The 18478-nt window shown below is 44.3% G+C and overlaps 1 protein-coding gene across 1 annotated transcript in view; it reads right to left on the minus strand.

Annotated features, from left to right (window-relative positions):
• ppp1r13bb (protein phosphatase 1, regulatory subunit 13Bb) overlaps nt 1–18478 on the minus strand; it is a 117514-nt gene that overhangs the window by 97721 nt on the left and 1315 nt on the right. Inside the window, exon 2 of the mRNA XM_063223558.1 lies at nt 18317–18460. Coding sequence (XP_063079628.1) covers nt 18317–18325 — 9 coding nt within the window. The 5' untranslated portion in view covers nt 18326–18460. The remainder of the gene's footprint in view (nt 1–18316; nt 18461–18478) is intronic.

Here is an 18478-nt window from a genome sequence, read left to right on the forward strand (position 1 = left end):
TCTCAAAAGAGCAACCTGATGTCACCTTTTCGATAATTGGCATCAGTTGTTGATGGGCAAAACAAACAATGTGAGCTTAAAACTGATGACAAAGAAAACATGCTGTCTTTTTATAATGCCTGTCATCTTGAAGACCTCAGAGCATTAGCTCACCACCATTAATTATACAGTAAAAAGATCACCCCCTACTTATCCCATAGCTTATGAATATTGGATATTTTCCCTCTTTTCAGATGTCGCCTTGTGATGTTGGATTACTTATCTACCGACAAATCCCTGAAATATTTCAAGACATATCTTGGTGGAAACTGCATTATAAATGTCAAATTAAATCAATGGCAAGGCAAGGGAAAAGTTTTGTCCATGAATAAAAACTTTCAGCACACTTGGTTTTCAGCATTTTGGAGAGACAAGAACCAGACATGTGAGGATGAAGAGGAAACTTGAGTAATCATTTTCATAGAGAAAGGGAGTTCTTCCCTCTAAACAATTATCTGGTAGATCTGTCTGTCTGTCTGTCTGTCTGGACAATCGCATTCTAAATTCCAAACAGATTTCAGGGCCGAGCCACTACAAAGCGGCGACAGCTCTAGTAGGGCTGCACAATGTATCGAAAATGTATCGATAAAGCGATAAAGAGTGGCGATACGTGTATCTCCAAAATGAATTAATAATTTCTAACAAGTAAAACATTTCTGTGTAGTCCAATCACTAGCTCAGTGTTTCCCAAACTAGGGTACGTGACGTCATTGCAAGGGGTACGGGAAAAGATTTGCAATTAAAAAAAAAAAATGCAGGAAGAAAAATAAATCAAATGGCAAAGAATAGTGGCAACGTAGGCCTAATACAATAAAAAAGTAACCTAGCAATCAGTCCCAGCACTTAACTTTGCATACATGTACAAAGTTGTAGGTGAGGGGGAAAAAACTAATAAATACGAATGTAGGAAAATGGCGCGTCTGCTCGCATGGTGATAGGAGGGAATATGTATGGCTAGTCTGGCATAACCAATAGGCCTACCTTTTTAAAATGTGCTAGGCCTACATAAATATATAATTAACACTTCATGACAGTCATTTACATTACGCCAAGTATAGGGCTCCTACAACAAGACATGTTTTTTTTTCCTAAAGCGGTCCACCTGCTGGCACGTACAGACCACTTTGGTGTCTGACTTGTGCGCGTACAGAAGGCAACATTTTTCCTCCGAATTGAGATGCGCAAATGTCTTGTCCACAACAAAGGAGTAATTTCCATCCTTCATTGTGAATGCTGCGTGCGTGCCTGGCCGCTATAGATAGTACTCTGTTTCGCGCAAATTGGGGTATGGCTGGATAAGAACACTTGGTGACCGTGATGACCGTGTCATCAGATCACTTTCGTTTAATCTGGCGCGTTCAAACGGGCAAGGAACACTAATCATGAATAAAACTAGAGCAGTCACGTTGAAAAGCTGTAGGACTAAGCTGGAAAACTACTTTATGTCTCTCCCTCTCCTTCTCTCTTCCTTGCGCGATTGACTGTATTGCTTGACAGCTGAGACCTCCATTCCGCAGGCGACGTGGGGTTTTATAGATGACAATCTCGTCGTCTTTCATATTCACAAGAGCACCAAAATGAATATAATTTCTGAGCATTATTCAGCAAGCACCCTTCACAACAGGAAATCTGTGAAGTCCATCCATCCATCCGTTAATATTAAAGCCGGCTGACGACGCGGGAGAAAAAAAAAAAAACTATGCCTACTTTCGAAAGCGACCCCTCCCTCTGCTTTTATTTGTGTTGCTTTTGACAAGCTTGAAAATGAAATGCGGACACAGGCAGGCTATGTGTAGCAGACTACTCACATTAACCAGGATTTCAGTCACAGGAGTTCCTGTCACTGACCCTCTTCAACTGGATGCAGAGCTCCAGTTTTTTTTTTTTTTTTCTTTTTTCATTTTTGTTTGGGGGGGGTACGCGGATGGACATGAAGTGCTCCAAGGGGTACCTCATGTGAAAAAGTTTGGGAAGCACTGCACTAGCTGAATAGCAACAACTGTGCAAGCCCACTATGACCAAAGCCACACCCCCCACACAGGCTGACAAATTAGTGACAAGAGAAACACTCGGCTACATTTTTAAATATCGTGTAAATATCGTTATCGAGGTATTGCATGCTGTTATCGAGTATCGATTTTCTATCTGATATCGTGCAGCCATAAACGGAATGCGAACTAATGTAACAGCATTGCTGTCATTTGCAGTCCACAATTACATAAGAGGCCATATTAAGAAGGCTGACTGGCAGGGGAACTTCACTCCACTTCAGTCAAGGATGACAAACTCATTGGGACAAGACAAAATGCTCAACATGTCATTAAAAAACAGTTTCAAGAGATCATCATCACAAGATACTTAGTGACTAAGAATCTGTTACTGTCATATTTTTACACTGACACTATTGCTACCATATTCACAGTCAGAGGACATGGGTCTCAACGAAAACAACAATTTCGGGCAGAAAAGTGACCTTGTGAACTTTGCGGAATTAAAATGTAGAACAAATCCTGCAGGCAGGCATGCCAACTCTTGGAAACAGAACGCATTTCCCAAAGCATCCTTCATTGCTGTATCAAGCCTATACCACCCAAAAATAACAATAAACGTTTTAAGAATTTCAGAAAGATATCTTTTAACACAAACTGTTGAATGAAGTGTGCAATACAACCATGTCCAACATGTCATGGTCATATTATCATAACATATTATTTCAGATGTCTATGGTGTGGGTGGGTGGTGTCTGACAGAGCGAGCGGCTATCACCAGTTCAAATCTGCACAGTCAGGAATCTACAGTCAGTCAGTCCGAGTCGATATCAGCTTCAGATCTCTCCAGCCAGTCACACAGAGGGCATCACCAATGGGTGGCCGTTACCGCGACCCGAATGCAGCAGGGCTGGGAGCACGTGACTGGGAACACAGCCCCTTTAACAAAAGGCCAGATTGCATTGCGGAGTTGGGGGGATAAAAAAAAAAAACGTTCTGGAGTTGGAAGTGGAACTGAGAGAACGTGGCGGTGTTCCAGAGTGCCGGCCCGGCCCGGCAGCAGGGCAGTGTTCTTTGGGCCAGGCGGGCGGGGATGATGTCATGCGGCGCTGCTGGCCCGCGGCTCTCGGCCACCGAAATTAGCAAAGGACACGGTGCCACTGAATAAACGACAGCGTCGCCGTGCCAACAGGCTGGATTAGTGATCCGGGCTGGCTCATTGTGAAGGCCTTCAACGATTCGGCAAAAAAACACACAAAAATTAAACACAGGAGGTTGGACACAAGACTGCTACCGAACACAAAAAATAAAACCTGCCTCTGAATGAATAACAAAATTGCATTTAGTATACACAAATTGTCATATTAGACATGAAAATGTCTTTGGATTTATAACTAGAAATGCATTCAGAGAACGCAGACCTCCGCCAAGGAAGTTCAGTTCGTTTTGGACATAGGTGTAGAGTCATGATGTGGTTTCATGCATTTAGGCCTATAGGCTAAATAGCACTTGTGTTCAGGTAATTGAACCGTCAAGTCGTAACCAAATTATAGTTCTATCTGTCTCTTTTATCATTTCCATGTCCTCTAGCTGTGGTCTGTTTAGTTCACCTTTGATTGTTTTATTGGCAAAGTGATTGTTCATGCTATGCCTTCTGTGATTTGCAAATGCACTTAAGCCTTGAATCTCATTGCTACATATTAGTCACATTGTTGATGATTGGCAGCATGCCTTTCATTAGGCTACCATCTAAAACAAAATTAAAATTAAAAAGCACAATTTTCATTGGCCAACACCCGTAGTAGGCCTACATATTCTACAGTAGTGCAGCGGCCCATACTACTTTGAGCCGTTCACTTAATTATTGAATCAGAATGAAATGTGCAAGAAATATCCAGTGGCAGTGCATGGATGGTTGTGGAGTGTCAGTTATTGTTGGCTATTTCGTAAGGCTAAACACACTTTTGATATGTAAATCCACTTCTATCATTTCTAGCTGTTTCAATATCGTGGGGTGCAAACGCAATTGCTAGCGAGAGACATGTTGACTCGACTGGTCGCAGCTAGCGGAATCATTGCCTACCGCGACACTACACTTGTTGGAGAAGTTCCTCCTACCTGTGAATAGCCTATGGGAATCCGTTCATGAGGGTTATTGCGAGCTGATCTTGGCGCTGAGCAGTTGATCGGCACCCGGGCCTGCTCTCTATTTCGTATTGAAAATCACTGTTCACCGCATCTCCAGCGTTCATTCGTTACGAAGTCTAGTATAGTCTATGGAATGTTTGTAGTGCTGATGGCTTCAGTGCGCGGGGATTGGGGAGGCAGCAAATCACCGTGGACTAACGCAATTCGCGCGCGTCTTTCTTTGAGCTTCATTTTATATGTTTTGTGACAGCATTGTGAACTTAAACGATATGCGAGGCTGTAGCTAAGGCTGCTTTTTGATAGCGATTTTGACTGCGGTAATGCATTTCACTTCAATGCTCTGCCCGGTGTGGCTGCGTGAAGGTGGCTGCGTGAAGGTACACCAGTGGTGCTGCTCAGGGCTCCTCAGTGGTCCTTACGCACCCTGTGGCAGGCCATGTAATAGCAGCGTGACGAACACACACTGTGGCTGGCCATGGAATAGCAGCGTGACGAATACACACTGCGGCAGGCCATGTAATAGCAGCGTGACGAACAGACACACAAATTCGGGCGATCACATAACCTCCTGGCGGAGGTAACTAGAAATGCATTCAGAGAACGCAGACCTCCGCCAAGGAAGTTCAGTTCGTTTTGGACATAGGTATAGAGTCATGATGTGGTTTCATGTATTTAGGCCTATAGGCTACATAGCATTTGTGTTCAGGTAATTGAACCGTCAAGTTGTAACCAAATTACAGTTCTTTCTGTCTCTTTTATCATTTCCATGTCCTCTAGCTGTGGACTGTTTAGTTCACCTTTGATTATTTTATATTGGCAAAGTGATTGTTCATGCTATAGCCTATGCCTTCTGTGATTTGCCAATGCTCATTGCTACATATTAGTCACATTGTTGATGATTGGCAGCATGCCTTTCATTAGGCTACCATCTAAAACAAAATAAAAAATTAAAAGCACAATTTTCATTGGCCAACACCCATAGTAGACTACATATTCTACAGCAGTGCAGCGGTCCCCAACCCAACAAGACAACATACTGTAGGGCTACTTTGAGCCGTTCACTTAATTATTGAATCAGAAATGTCCAAGAATCCCCTTATCCACTGGCAGTGCATGGATGGTTGTGGAGTGTCAGTTATTGTTTTGGGCTATTTTGCAAGGCTAAACAAACTTTTGAGATGTATCATTTCTAGCTGTTTCAATATCGTGACACCAACGTTGTACTACAAACGCAATTGCTTAGCAAGAGACATGCCGACTCGACTGGTCGCAGCTAGCGGAATCATGCCTACCCCGACACTACACTTGTTGAAGTTCCTACTACCTGGAAATCCGTTCATGAGGGCGAGTTGGTCTTGGCGCTGCGGGCAGATGATCGGCACCCGGGCCTGCTCGCTATTTCGTATTGAAAATCACTGTTCGCCGCATCTCCAGCGTTCATTCGTTATGAAGTCTAGGAACTAGTCTATGGAATGTTTTGTAGTGCTGATGGCTTCAGTGCGCGGGGATTGGGGAAGCAGCAAATCACCGCGGACTAACGCAATTCGCGCGCGCCTTTCTGTGAGCTTAATTTCATATGAATGTTTTGTGACAGCATTGTGAACTTAAACGATCTGCGAGGCTGTAGCTAAGGCTGCTTTTTGATAGAGATTTTGACTGCGGTAAGAATTTCACTTCAATGCTCTGCCCCGGTGTGGCTGCGTGAAGGTACGCCAGCTCAGGGCTCCTCCTCACAGAGCCGTCCTCAGTGGTCCTTGCGCGCCCTGTGGCAGGCCATGTAATAGCAGCGTGACGAACACACAGGCCATGTAATAGCAGCGTGACGAACACACAGGTAATAGCAGCGTGACGAACACACACAAATTCGGGCGATCACATAACCTCCTGGCGGAGGTAATAATGAAGTACAAACAAGGACACTACAAAGATAAAATATCCACACACAATCCCCCCAAAAAAGGATTTTAGTAACGTATCATCAGACAAAATATTACAGACAACTTAATCTTTGTTCAGTAGGGCCAGGCTAAATAAAATCACTGTGGGAGCTATACGAGTGTGCCAACATCCTCTTTTCATTTAGATCAGCGGTTCCCAAACATGTACAGTATATAATTGCATAGGTTCTATGCATGCATTCCCTTCTCTCCACTACCCCCCTGCAAGACCTCTGTGACCGCCTTAGGGGTCCCGACCCCCAGTTTGGAAACCACTGATTTAGATGATCTTTTGTCATCTGACCACCTGGAACAATTATCTGTTGGCATTGGTCTTGAAATGCATATACTGTGCCGTTTTAGTGATTCAAAAAAGCGTCAAGGTTAGCAGAACTTAGGTCCTTTTCTGATTTTGCCCATCTTTTAATTGTTTCATCTGCCAAAAAAAAAAGAATAATATATATATATTTTTTTTTTAAATGGCGGCTAACACCGTCCCCAAGAAACGGGCACAATCTCTGCCAGACTGGGCTACTGATTCAAAGCCTCTGTGACAAGACACATTCATATTTGAGGAGCTTTGGAATTCAAAAGGGTACCAGCCCAGATGACCACATTAAGAAAAGAGGGTAAGTTGGTGAATAATTGAAAACGGGCTGACTCTGAAGGGAAAATGTCTTTTCACTCATACCATCACACACTTAAGTTACACATTTTCATGGGGGTGGGTGCTGGAACACACACATTGGCACACACGCACACACACACACACACGCACGCACACAGACACACACGCACACACACACACACACACACACACACACACACACACACACACACACACACACACACACACACACACACACACACACACACACACACACACACACACACACACACGCGCACACAAAAAGAACTCATTAAACTGAAAACTCCATGCTTTTAGTATCCATGATCGAAACTCAAACTCTTTATGATCCAGCATGACTGGACTGCCATTTCCTGCCAACAATGGGCTAAGCTAGTGGTTTTCAAAGTGGGTGCCGCGAGGGGATGCTAGGGGGGCCGCGGAAAGTTGGTAGGGAATAATAAAACAAATGATTAAAGAAATTGAATAACTAATGTACACCGAAATAAACCAAAATTGTGGTACACAATTTGACAGGCCTAGGACTGTGGTCGTGGGGGGGAGCACAGGAAAAAAATAGTGCAGCACGAAAGGGGGCCTTGGCTGGAATCTACCGGTGTATGGGGGGCCTTGGCATGGTGACGTTTGGGAACCCCTGGGCTAAGCTAAGCAGAGCTAAGCAGAGTGCCTCGTCATAAAAATGACTCTCCGATCATTTGGAAGCTAACAGGCTGGCATCATGGCCACTCTCCCATCACTGGCTGACAGCCCCTGGCAGAGGCACTGCCCTAGTCCGGGAAAGGCCTGGACACAAACCCCAGACCATGCTCTCGTTGATGGATCAATCTCTGACTGGATTCCCCCAACAACAGTGCATTAGGCTTCACTGACAGGCCTCAGCGTGTCACCCCATTGGTTGGCATGGAGTCACATGACAAGAGGCATGGGGGGGGGGGGGGGGGGTTGTTGGGAATGACAGGGTTAGACATGGACATGGGCACATGGGTGGGATGTACTCTCTGGCTGACTGGCTCTGTGACACTGATGCCACCAAAGAAGCCGCAGGGCACTCCCATGTCATGGCCTGTGACGCAGCTCTACCAAAAACGGGGCGCTGCCATTGGACACTTTGCATCCGTGAGTCACCCCGATTGGTTGCCAGGCGTGTGGGGAAGGGCACGGACACTGTAGGGGGGGAGTTAACAAACCTGCAAGGAAGAAAAAAAGCTGAGACCACATAAAAGTTTAAATGTTCATCATGAAGAGGCTCTGCCTTCCAGAGAGAATGATCTGAAGGAACCAAAATGTGCAGAAAATGGAAAATAACAGTGAAAGTGACATCCGTAGACTCCCAAGTCTTGTCAGCACTAGTTACCCCAGTCAGCAAGTACCTTTCAAAAGGACTTCCTTTCTCTTTTCCAAACACGTCAGGGCTGTTTAAGTGACAATAGCACATCCATAGCTGCTGCGGGTTTCTTATGCTACTGTGAAAAATGAAACACTCTGAAAGCCTTTACTGTTACTGGTTCATAACTGGTCTATGACTACACGATACCAGAAAAAAAAATCAATACTTGATAACAGCATGCAATACCTCGATAATGATATTCAAACAATATTTAGAGATACAGCTAAGTGTTTTTCTTGTCACTGATTTGTCGGTCTGTGTGGGGGGTGTGGCTTTGGGCATGACGGGCTTCTTGCGCATTTCTTGGACTGATTGGACTGCACAGAAATGTTTTACTTGTTCACGATAATTAAGTCATTTTCGCCACTCTTGATATCATGATTCCGATACATTTTCGATACATTGTGCAGCCCTAAACTGGTTCATCACTGTCACTCACCGATGTTAAATGCTCAGTAATTACTTCATCATTTTACTGTATTGGTCCATCACTGTTACTTGTCCTGTCTTGCACTTTGATATCAGTTTGTAAGTGTCTGTCCTGTGTATGTCTATGTCCTTTTATGGTATCGAGAGAGAAACGTAATTGCAATATGACCAGAGCATATGAAGAAACTGACAATAAAAAGCTGACTTGACTTGACTTGTCTTGATGTGCCTCATAAGAAGAAAACGGAGAGTGAAGAATATGGAGGAGAGACCTTTGATCCGAACCTGAATTTTTTAAAAATGAGAATAATTGGAAAACTAGAGGTTAACGGTGTGGTTAATACTCAGGAAAACCGGCAAAGGAAGACAAACAACCAATAACACCATTTTTTTTAAATTCCAAATTATTGACCAAAACCATCAAAATGCCTATGATACAGCTACAGACTGTAGAGAAAAAAAAACCAAATCCCACTGCGTTCTTTGTGTGATTCAACAGTGTTCTCATATACCAGTACACATTTTTGTTGCTCTGTCTGCAGTGAGGAGGTTATTCACCACAGAAAGGACACCAAAACACACTCGCTCTCTCCAATCATTTTTCAGAATCAAAGGAGAGTGAGTGACCATACGATAGCTGAGGAGGAGGGAACAGACGGTACCTCCATCATGATCAATCTGCGCTAATTAAAAGCACCCAGGCTCCTGCTGTGCTCTACAGCACTATGGCCACGGCACCATCCCAAAACGACAGGATGCACAACAGCCACGACGACTATACACTGCACTGTCGAGTCATGCAATCTGCAATCGAGTCATGTGTCTGACTGACACACACATGAAATCAACACTCCTCAACAGATGAGCTTGCACTTGTGATTTCACAAATGAATTTCAATATGATGGAGTATTAAGTTTACATCAGTTAAGCTGCAGCAGGCAGCTGAGAAAGCATACTAACTCTGGCTGAGATCTTTTCCTGTGTTTCTATTGCCCTTTCTATCAGGAAACTAACACAAAACAATACCAAGTGCAAACATCACTCAAAACATTTCCCAATTCAGGAAACACCATAAAAAGGTCAAGTCTAAGCACTGAGGCTGAGAGCATCAAATTGTTGACAAAAGCAGTGAAGGTCACAGGCGGAGAGAGCAAGACACTCCTAATTTAGCCCAATGGCTCTTAACCACAACCACACCAGCGTCATCCAATCAGGAAACAGCAGCAAAACAAATCATACCCTTTCACCTACCATTAACATTTACCCACAGGTCTGCAATCAAGAGAAAACACTTACAAGCCTCGAGTCTCCGTACTCCAAATGTTTGAACTCCAAAACTGACACAACTGGTTTATCTGCTCTGCTCTGCACTCCGCGACAAAACAAAAGTCTGCTCAATATTTTCCGCGAAAAGTGGAAGAGGGATGGACGGAAACCCCAACCCCCACCCCCGCAACTCACCTAAACCTAAGGAATGTAATCAATTCTTGGGCCCCACCCCCCCTCGTTACTCATCACCTCACAGCAGACAAGGAGACAATACAGGTAGTGTGTACTTACTACATTCATACAGCTTCCTAGCACGATAAAGGCATTCAATCTTTGTTGTACTTGTATAATGACAATAAAGGATTTTTATTCTATTATTGTCTATTCTATTCTATACCACAGAAGGCGGCAATTGAAACCTTACCTGCCTTTGGATTTAGCCAAAAACACAAACAAAAAACAAAACAAAAAAAATAAAAATAAAATAAAAGCATTCCCTTATCAGTTTGAAGTCTCCACTTATGATCTACTTTGTACTTGGGCATCATATTAGTTTCAATGCTGCGACTCATCATTTCAAATGTGTTCTTTAAAAGGGACACTGTGTGAGATTTTTAGTTGTTTATTTCCAGAATTCATGCTGCCTATTCACTAATGTTACCTTTTTCATGAATACTTACCACCACCATCAAATGTAAGTATTCATTATGACTGGAAAAAGAATTACTTTTCATACATGAAAAGGCGGATCTTCTCCATCGTCCGCCATTTTGAATTTCCAAAAATAGACATTTTTAGCTGCAAAAATGACTCTACTTGGACCATACTAGAAAATATGTGTTTATTACTTAGTAAACTTTCATGTAAAGATCAAATTTGGCAATAGGCAACACAATTTCTGTGAGAGGCATAGTTGCAGTACCTTTTTTGTCAATTTCCTGCACAGTGTACCTTTAAAGTTGCCGGCATACCTTGCTTTGGATGCATTATGAAAACTACTGAGGTATATTTTCCCAAAGTGCACCAACCTCTCATCCCTCATCATCATATCATGTAGCACTCAGACACCCTCATACAGTACCAGCAGTGCACAGTTTGACAGTAAATAACTACCGTGTGTGTGTGTGTGTGTGTGTGTGTGTGTGTGTGTGTGTGTGTGTGTGTGTGTGTGTGTGTGGGTGTGTGTGTGTGTGTGAGAGAGAGAGTGTCCAGTGGCATAACAGTATGATGATGATGTGTGAGAATGTGTGTGTGTGCATGTCGCATGACAAGAGTGGTGGTCGAGGGACGGTGTTGACTCGTCTCGAGCTCAGCATATTCATTTGCAGCAGGGAGATCTATCAGGCGGGCTAAATTTACCCCAGAGGGTTATTATGCAGAGGAGCAGACAGGGCCCCAGCCCGGGGAGTAAACACATCATTTACACTAGGGGTGTAAATAAATAATAATCGAAAATGTATCGATATATTGCGATATAATCTGACGATTGAATCGAATTGCATCGTATCATGGGGCATTCTTAAGTATCGAAAATAATCAAATTGCTGACTCCTGCCTAATGCCCTAGCTCTATAACATAATACAAATGGAAAAGTAATTGGAAAAAAGTAGAATCGAATCGTATTGTGTCCTATCGTGGGGCATTTTTTAGTATCGAAAATAATCGAATCGCATCGAATAATAAGATATCAATATTTGAATCGTATCGCCATTTGAATCGTATTGCCTGTGATTTACACCCCTAGTTATTATGCAGTGGGGCAGACAGGCTCCAGCCCGGGGAGTAAACACATCATTTACACGTCACTGCATTCATCCAGCACTTGTCGATTCCCCTGATAACAAATGCCCAAACTGCCCCGGCCGGCACCACTCTCCACACAGTTACAACGCACAACAACACACCAGTATGGGTGCGCGCAGGGGTGCGGAGAGGGGGGGGGACAAAAAGGGGTCTGTTGTCCCGGGCCAATGGAGACAGGGGGTCCAAAATTGAGTTTATTACGCGGCGCGCACGCACGCACTCGCACACTCGGTTGGGCAATTACGGCAAGACGAGTGAATGACGGACAGTCACAACGCACAACACACCAGTGGGGGCCCGCGCACTCACGCATGCACCCACACCCCCACACACACACACACACAGATACACTTTCCCTCCCTCACACACACATTCGAGGTTGGGGAGGTTTCCAAGCAATTACGGCAAAAGGAGTGAATGACGGATTACCAAAAATTAAGACTTAGTGAGTGAGAGGATCCAGCGGCAGCGTTGCTGTATATCAACAGAGAGCTTGATGGCCTTACTCTATTTATCAACAGGGGCTTGTGTGGCACAGATCCTAGACAGGAAGGCACTCAGAGTCAGTACGCTGATCAGGAAACACGAGGGAGAGTTTGTTTCCTTAGTCCACCCAGTACAGCAACACAGTGACAGACTGGTGGGTGAATATCAGCGTCATGGCAAGAGCCTCAGGTCTACATTTTCCCGGTCGGTCACATTTTACAAGAGAATGATCAAAAAAGAAGCATTCAGTTGTAGACTCTTGTCGATTTGTACAGATGTGAGAATGTTTTTTTTGTCTATATGATATATTTATTTTAGGAGCAAAATGCGAATGAAATGGTTGAAATACATACTCGCACACTTGCACTGTTTTTTTTCCCCCCTCGCGCAATCAAATTTTAGGCGCAATATGCGAGCAAGCGCTCGTACTGTACAGCCTTGCAGCATCAGTGTTTCCCATACATTGAGGAAACTATGGCGGCCCGCCATAGTTTAAATTTGGCCGCCATAGTTTACGAATATGTAAAAAAAAAAAAAAAAAAAAAAAAAAATTTTTTTTTTTTACGATATCCGTTTTTGTTAAAAACGATTTGAATTACGATTTTGAATTTCCTTCGCATTTTCCTCCTGGAGTAAATACATCCTATAGACTCTGTATTGGTTAGATAAGTAGTCCCACGGTAACACAGAATGAGGGGAAAGCATTGGGAAGTGACCGTAAGGGTAGCCTATTACAATTGATTCATGTGTGCACACGTGTAACATCGGGTGAGTAACAGAACATGTGCGCAATATGCGAGGATCTTCGTCCAAATCGCTAGTCGCATGCATCATCGCTAACTGCGTTTACATCGCGTGCCGCGTGTAAGGGAAATGTTAGTTGTTGACATGTATGGAATTCACTTCAATTTGTGCTGTTTCTTGCTTCAGTTGTGGACAAAACGATTGGCCAAACTCACAATAGAAAGCCTTTGCTGTGCTACTGTCCCAGAGAGCTGAAAAAAAAACCTTCATAGAAGAAGTCACACTTAACAGGGGTGTTAACCAATCCAATGAGTTCTCTCTCTCTCTCTCTCTCTCTCTCTCTCTCTCTCTCTCTCTCTCTCTCTCTCATAGTAGCCTACTATTTACCCATAACAAATGGTGAATTTCGGAGCCCTTTTTAATTTGTAGCCTATACCACTGAAGGCATGATAATGCTTCATCATATTTTAGAAATAGGGCCTATGTGCCTTTTATATACCAAATGTTTATCATTTTGAAATTGTTTCAGTTGTTTATGACTTGTGTATGACTGAAATTATCTCTGCATACTATCAGTGCTGCATTGCTTTGTAAAGATAGGCTATTCAACACACTTTAAAAACACACTGAAAAGATACGGCCATAGTAGCCTACTGAAAACATTTTGTTCATAATAATGGTGATTAATAAATGGTGGTCTTAAATTTTCATACTGACATCCTTGAATTTGACTTGGTAGATCACGGCAGACCATCAACTTCAAAAGTAGATCTTGGTTAAAAAAAAGGTTGGGCACCCCTGCTATAGAGAGAACCACAAGTGCTTGAAAGACAGGGATCAAAAGCCTAGTCAAGTTGTTGTAGTTTACTTGGGTTTGGGAGCAATATAAAAAACCTTCAGAGAAGGGACAGTTGGGATGAGTTTACTAACACTCCCTAGGCTTTGTTTTACAGTTGTAATGAGTTTGGTGACAGACCTTCATTGACACAGCAGAGGAGACATCGGTCTGCATATAGAAATTAATGTGTAATGAATGTGAATATAGACATACATGTGTAATATGTTGTTCAGCCCTTTTAATGGGAGGAATTTGGAAAAAAACTGGCCCTGTGACCAGCACCCCTCATGTAGAATGTGTACGCTACAGATATGTGTGGGGGAAAAGGCATAGCCTACCCTCTAAGACCCTTTTTGTCTATGCGTTAACAATTTCACAGTGCTCTTAAATTCTTATCTCTGCTCCTATTTTGTTTTATTATTGTTTCCCAGACCCCTGCATGAGGGACGAATGAAACTGTGTTGTAAACAGAAAGTATTCACTGTACTGCATTTTTTGACAATGACAATGTACTACTATTATACAAGTCATGGGTAAAATCTTATGTAGCCTTATTTCTCAAAATATAAATGGCTGAAATATAGGCCCAGGCCTACAGTTTCTCCATGCGCCAATGTCATACTGTAGTCATTGTTTTGCCGTTTTGCATTTACGCTGCAAGAATACCCCCCCCCCCCCCCCCCAAAAAAAGGCCCGTGTGAGAAGACCCCCCCCCCCCCCCCCCCATAGTTTCCAAATTTTCTGTGGGAAACACTGAGCATGTTATCACTTTCACGCTGGGGCTACAATGGATGAATGGCATTGAATGGCATGGCATTCATTGAATGCTTTAAAACAAAGACTTATCTGACTTAACAAGTCAGGATTCTACTATAAATCAATATCACTGGCTAGACAGTAGTCCTTTGTTTTCGATGCATTTTTAACGCAACTTGACCTTTATATTAAAACAAATTACACATCACTCGCGGTTAAAAGGCGCACAACGAAAACGAGAAACTGTGAAAGGAAAATGTCTTCACACTAAAATCCCTTTTTTTTCCCTTTTAATGGCCAAGCTTTCGGTCGCAACTGGACCTAACATACCATAACACATCCTGGCTCTAGCCCCTGTGTAGCTGCTATGCACAGAGCCAGTCATGGCGTCTTTGGTCCTCTATAGGCCTAGCTACACAACAGAGTTACCTGTCTAGTTAGTGATTGGTTAAATGTATGCAGGCCTAAGTGCCCCAACATCTGTGCTACGAATAAACTAATTCACTCACACAAACACACACTCTCACACACACACACACACACACACACACACACACACACACACACACACACACACACACACACACCTCCAGTTGTGTCGAGGCGGATGGCCTGCGGGCGACTAACAGCCCTTACCCATGATGCACCACGGCATTCCCAGTGCTCCACTGCAAACTAGGTCACGGAAGATATTTCTCTCTCTCTCTGACACACACACGCATTGGCTGCACAATCTCTATCTCTCTCTCTCAGACACATATGCATTGGCTGCACAGTCTCCTCTCTCTCCCTCTCCTCTTTATTCCTCTCCTGTGATGGGTTGTGCTCTGGGAACGCAGGGGCACAGGAGTCCTTGGATGCTGCCTGTCAGGAGGGGCCTGATAGCCGTGGGAAAAGTAGCCACCAGGAGGTCAGTTGTAGTGTGCTCCTGTGCCATAGGTTGAGAAATACATGTGCATGCACGCACGCACGCACGCACGCACGCACGCACGCACGCACGCACGCACGCACGCACGCACGCACGCACGCACGCGCACGCACGCACGCACGCACGCACGCACGCACGCACGCACGCACGCACGCACGCACGCACGCACGCACGCACGCACGCACGCACGCACGCACGCACGCACGCACGCACACACACACACACACACACACCAACACGCGCGCACACACACACACACACACACACACACACACACACACACACACACACACACACACACACACACACACACACACACACACAAATGTGTGCGTACACACACACACACACACAGACTCCTTGGTATTTCGCTCAGCTTTGAGCCATGTGTTTAAAAGAGAGAGAGAGCAAATACAAAAGAGGCAAGCTCAGCTCATAGGGCCCGTGTTGAAAGGCAATGAGGAGATCACAGGGGCCTGTTAACTGTACAGGAGGGACGTCATTATAGATCTTTAAAGGGCCTCGTTTCAATTGCAAAAGACAGAGAAAGAGAGAGAAGGAAAAACGCAGCTTTCCCTCATCACAACCCAATAAGCTCTTCAGGGACCCCCATTTATGTAGAGTGTTTCTCAATGAGGGCTCCACAGCCCCCCAGGGGAGTTGGGGAGCCCTAGAGGGGTGTTGAGAAGGACACAGCTGAGAGGGGGCGGCGCATATTTGCCATTGGGAGGCATAAGTCAATTGTATTTTTTAATATCAAGGGGGGGCATTGGCAGGCTTATGATTAGGTCAAGGGGGTGCTGTGGTGCTTGTGATGAGGTCCCGGGGTCGTTTTTAAAAAAAGGTTGAGAACCACTGATGTAGCCAATGAAAAGGGGCCCCCTGCACAGGTCTCTCAAGTCATCTGGAATCAGGGCTGGCCTCCTGGCTGGACTGCTTGGCGGCAAACTAGGCCCATTTTTATACATGTCAGGGCCCGGTGGACAGAGAGCGGGTGAGAAGTTAACCAAGAGACCAGCTCCTTCAGACTGACTGCTCCAAACTGAGGGGCTTCCCTGGGCCTGTGATTGGGTTCAGTCAGAAGCCCACGATGTTGGAACACAATAGTAGGCGAGTTAAGGGAGGAGGGGATAATTCTGGGAGAGGACTGAGGTTAATTTAAGGCTCAGGCGTTAGATAGCCTAATGGTCTGGGAAGGAGGTTTGACCTGTACAGGCCTTGGCTCGACCCTATGCTGACCTCAAACAAGCTCTTATTCTCAGTCGTTCATCCACGTCATTCTACCAGCTCTGCAGTGACTCGAAACCAACAAGCAGTTTCACTGCACCACACACACACACAAACAAACACAATAAAATTCATCTGCACCACACACACAAACACAAACTCATCTTTTCCCACAAACAAATATCAAGGGCAAGTAAATACTAAGCTCTTTATTGTTGGCCCAGTTTCCATAGCTACAGGGAGGCAACTCTTGACAACTCAGAAGAGGGCACTGATTTACCCACAATCGGTTGGATGGCTACAAGAGAACCTTGCTGAAAATGCAAACAACCATTCAAACAGACTCTGCTGTTCTGCTGCCAGTCTGTCTGTCTTGATCTGCTCAAGTCTTCTCTTTCACATGCAGTGCACTAACCTATAACCCATTTCAATCATTTCTCTTCGTAGGAGTGTTCCTCTAGTAAGCACAATTAAGGAAATGCAAAAGGCCAGCTCTACAATGGAAAGTAGGTCTTAGCCATTTAAAAATGTCTGTTTGGAATGCTTCAGTGAATTATTGCTCGGCAAAGAAAACAAATGGCTGAATAGCAGCAGGAAAATGTGTGTGCGCAAGAGGGGTGGGGTGCTCTTGAAAGTAAACACAGGTGATCCGAGCTAAAAGACTGAAGAATTTTGCATTCAGCTTTTGCTCACCATGACAACACGCGCACGCGCGCACGCACGCGCGCACGCATGCACGCGTACAGTGTACATGCACAGATACATACTGTACATCACTCCTTCGCCAACATTAACTCCAGCCAGTGACAATAGGAGCCAGAGGGGCAACACTCAACCGTTCATGCTGAGATGATTAAATTGGCTAATCTTTAACAAATCTCAAAAATAATCACCATAATGACACGACTTGCTCTTATCGAAGCCAATCTTCCTCAAAGGATCCACTTGAGTGGGTTCCTGATGGCGCAGGCTCCTCTTACCAGCAGCACTCACATAAATAGGATGAGGAGGAGAAGGGCGCTAAGATCAGGGTCACACACTCACTGACAGGTTCCAATTTCTGAGATGGCCCAGGGAGGACGGTGCCTCTGTGAGGCAAAGATGTAAGGAAATTGCGGTAACAAAACCGACTTGTCCTTCAATTAACTGGGTAACTAACACACAGAGACATACACTTCAGTCAGTGCAGAATCTTCTATTACGCAAGAGACAAAATGCTTGAGTGTTCTTTTTTTGCCGTTTTGAAACAAGGCATCTAGAATCATGTGCAAAAGACCATCCTTTCACAAAGAAAGCACATCATTGACATTTCCCTTTCGCAGAACATGTCCCAATCTCCGAGGAAGCCTTTTAAAACATCTTCAGCACAGTGTTGTTAAGCTTATTGCACCCGTAATGCATCCGCATGAATTTGGGTTATAGCCCAGAAGGTCAGGCTATGCCATGGCCAAAAAACACTGAGAAGTAATTCCACTAATCCCGTAATCTAGCCAAACACAACATAACATTTGGTTAGAGGCTCAAAGTTTGTGACTGTGGTGAATAGAAGGCGCCGGGGACAGCCAGACAGTACAGACTCAGCAATTTCCATCTGGAATGACCCCCCACCCTCCACCAAAAAGGCAAAGGAAAGAGCAATGCAAATGCATGCTATGCTTTGTTCATGTAACAAAATGATATTCTTACCGGCATCATATTTGCAGACTTCGGGGGCAAGGGGACATCAGACCATGAAAATAGCCAGCAGCATGGATGGCTCTGAACCTGCTTTGATTGCAGTTCAAATTGTTGATCCTGTGATGTCCTGAAAGTTGATGGCAGCAAACCAGTCTGTGAAAAGATAAACAC

Source organism: Engraulis encrasicolus, chromosome 18, assembly GCF_034702125.1.
Source record: "Engraulis encrasicolus isolate BLACKSEA-1 chromosome 18, IST_EnEncr_1.0, whole genome shotgun sequence".
Lineage (NCBI taxonomy): Eukaryota > Metazoa > Chordata > Actinopteri > Clupeiformes > Engraulidae > Engraulis > Engraulis encrasicolus.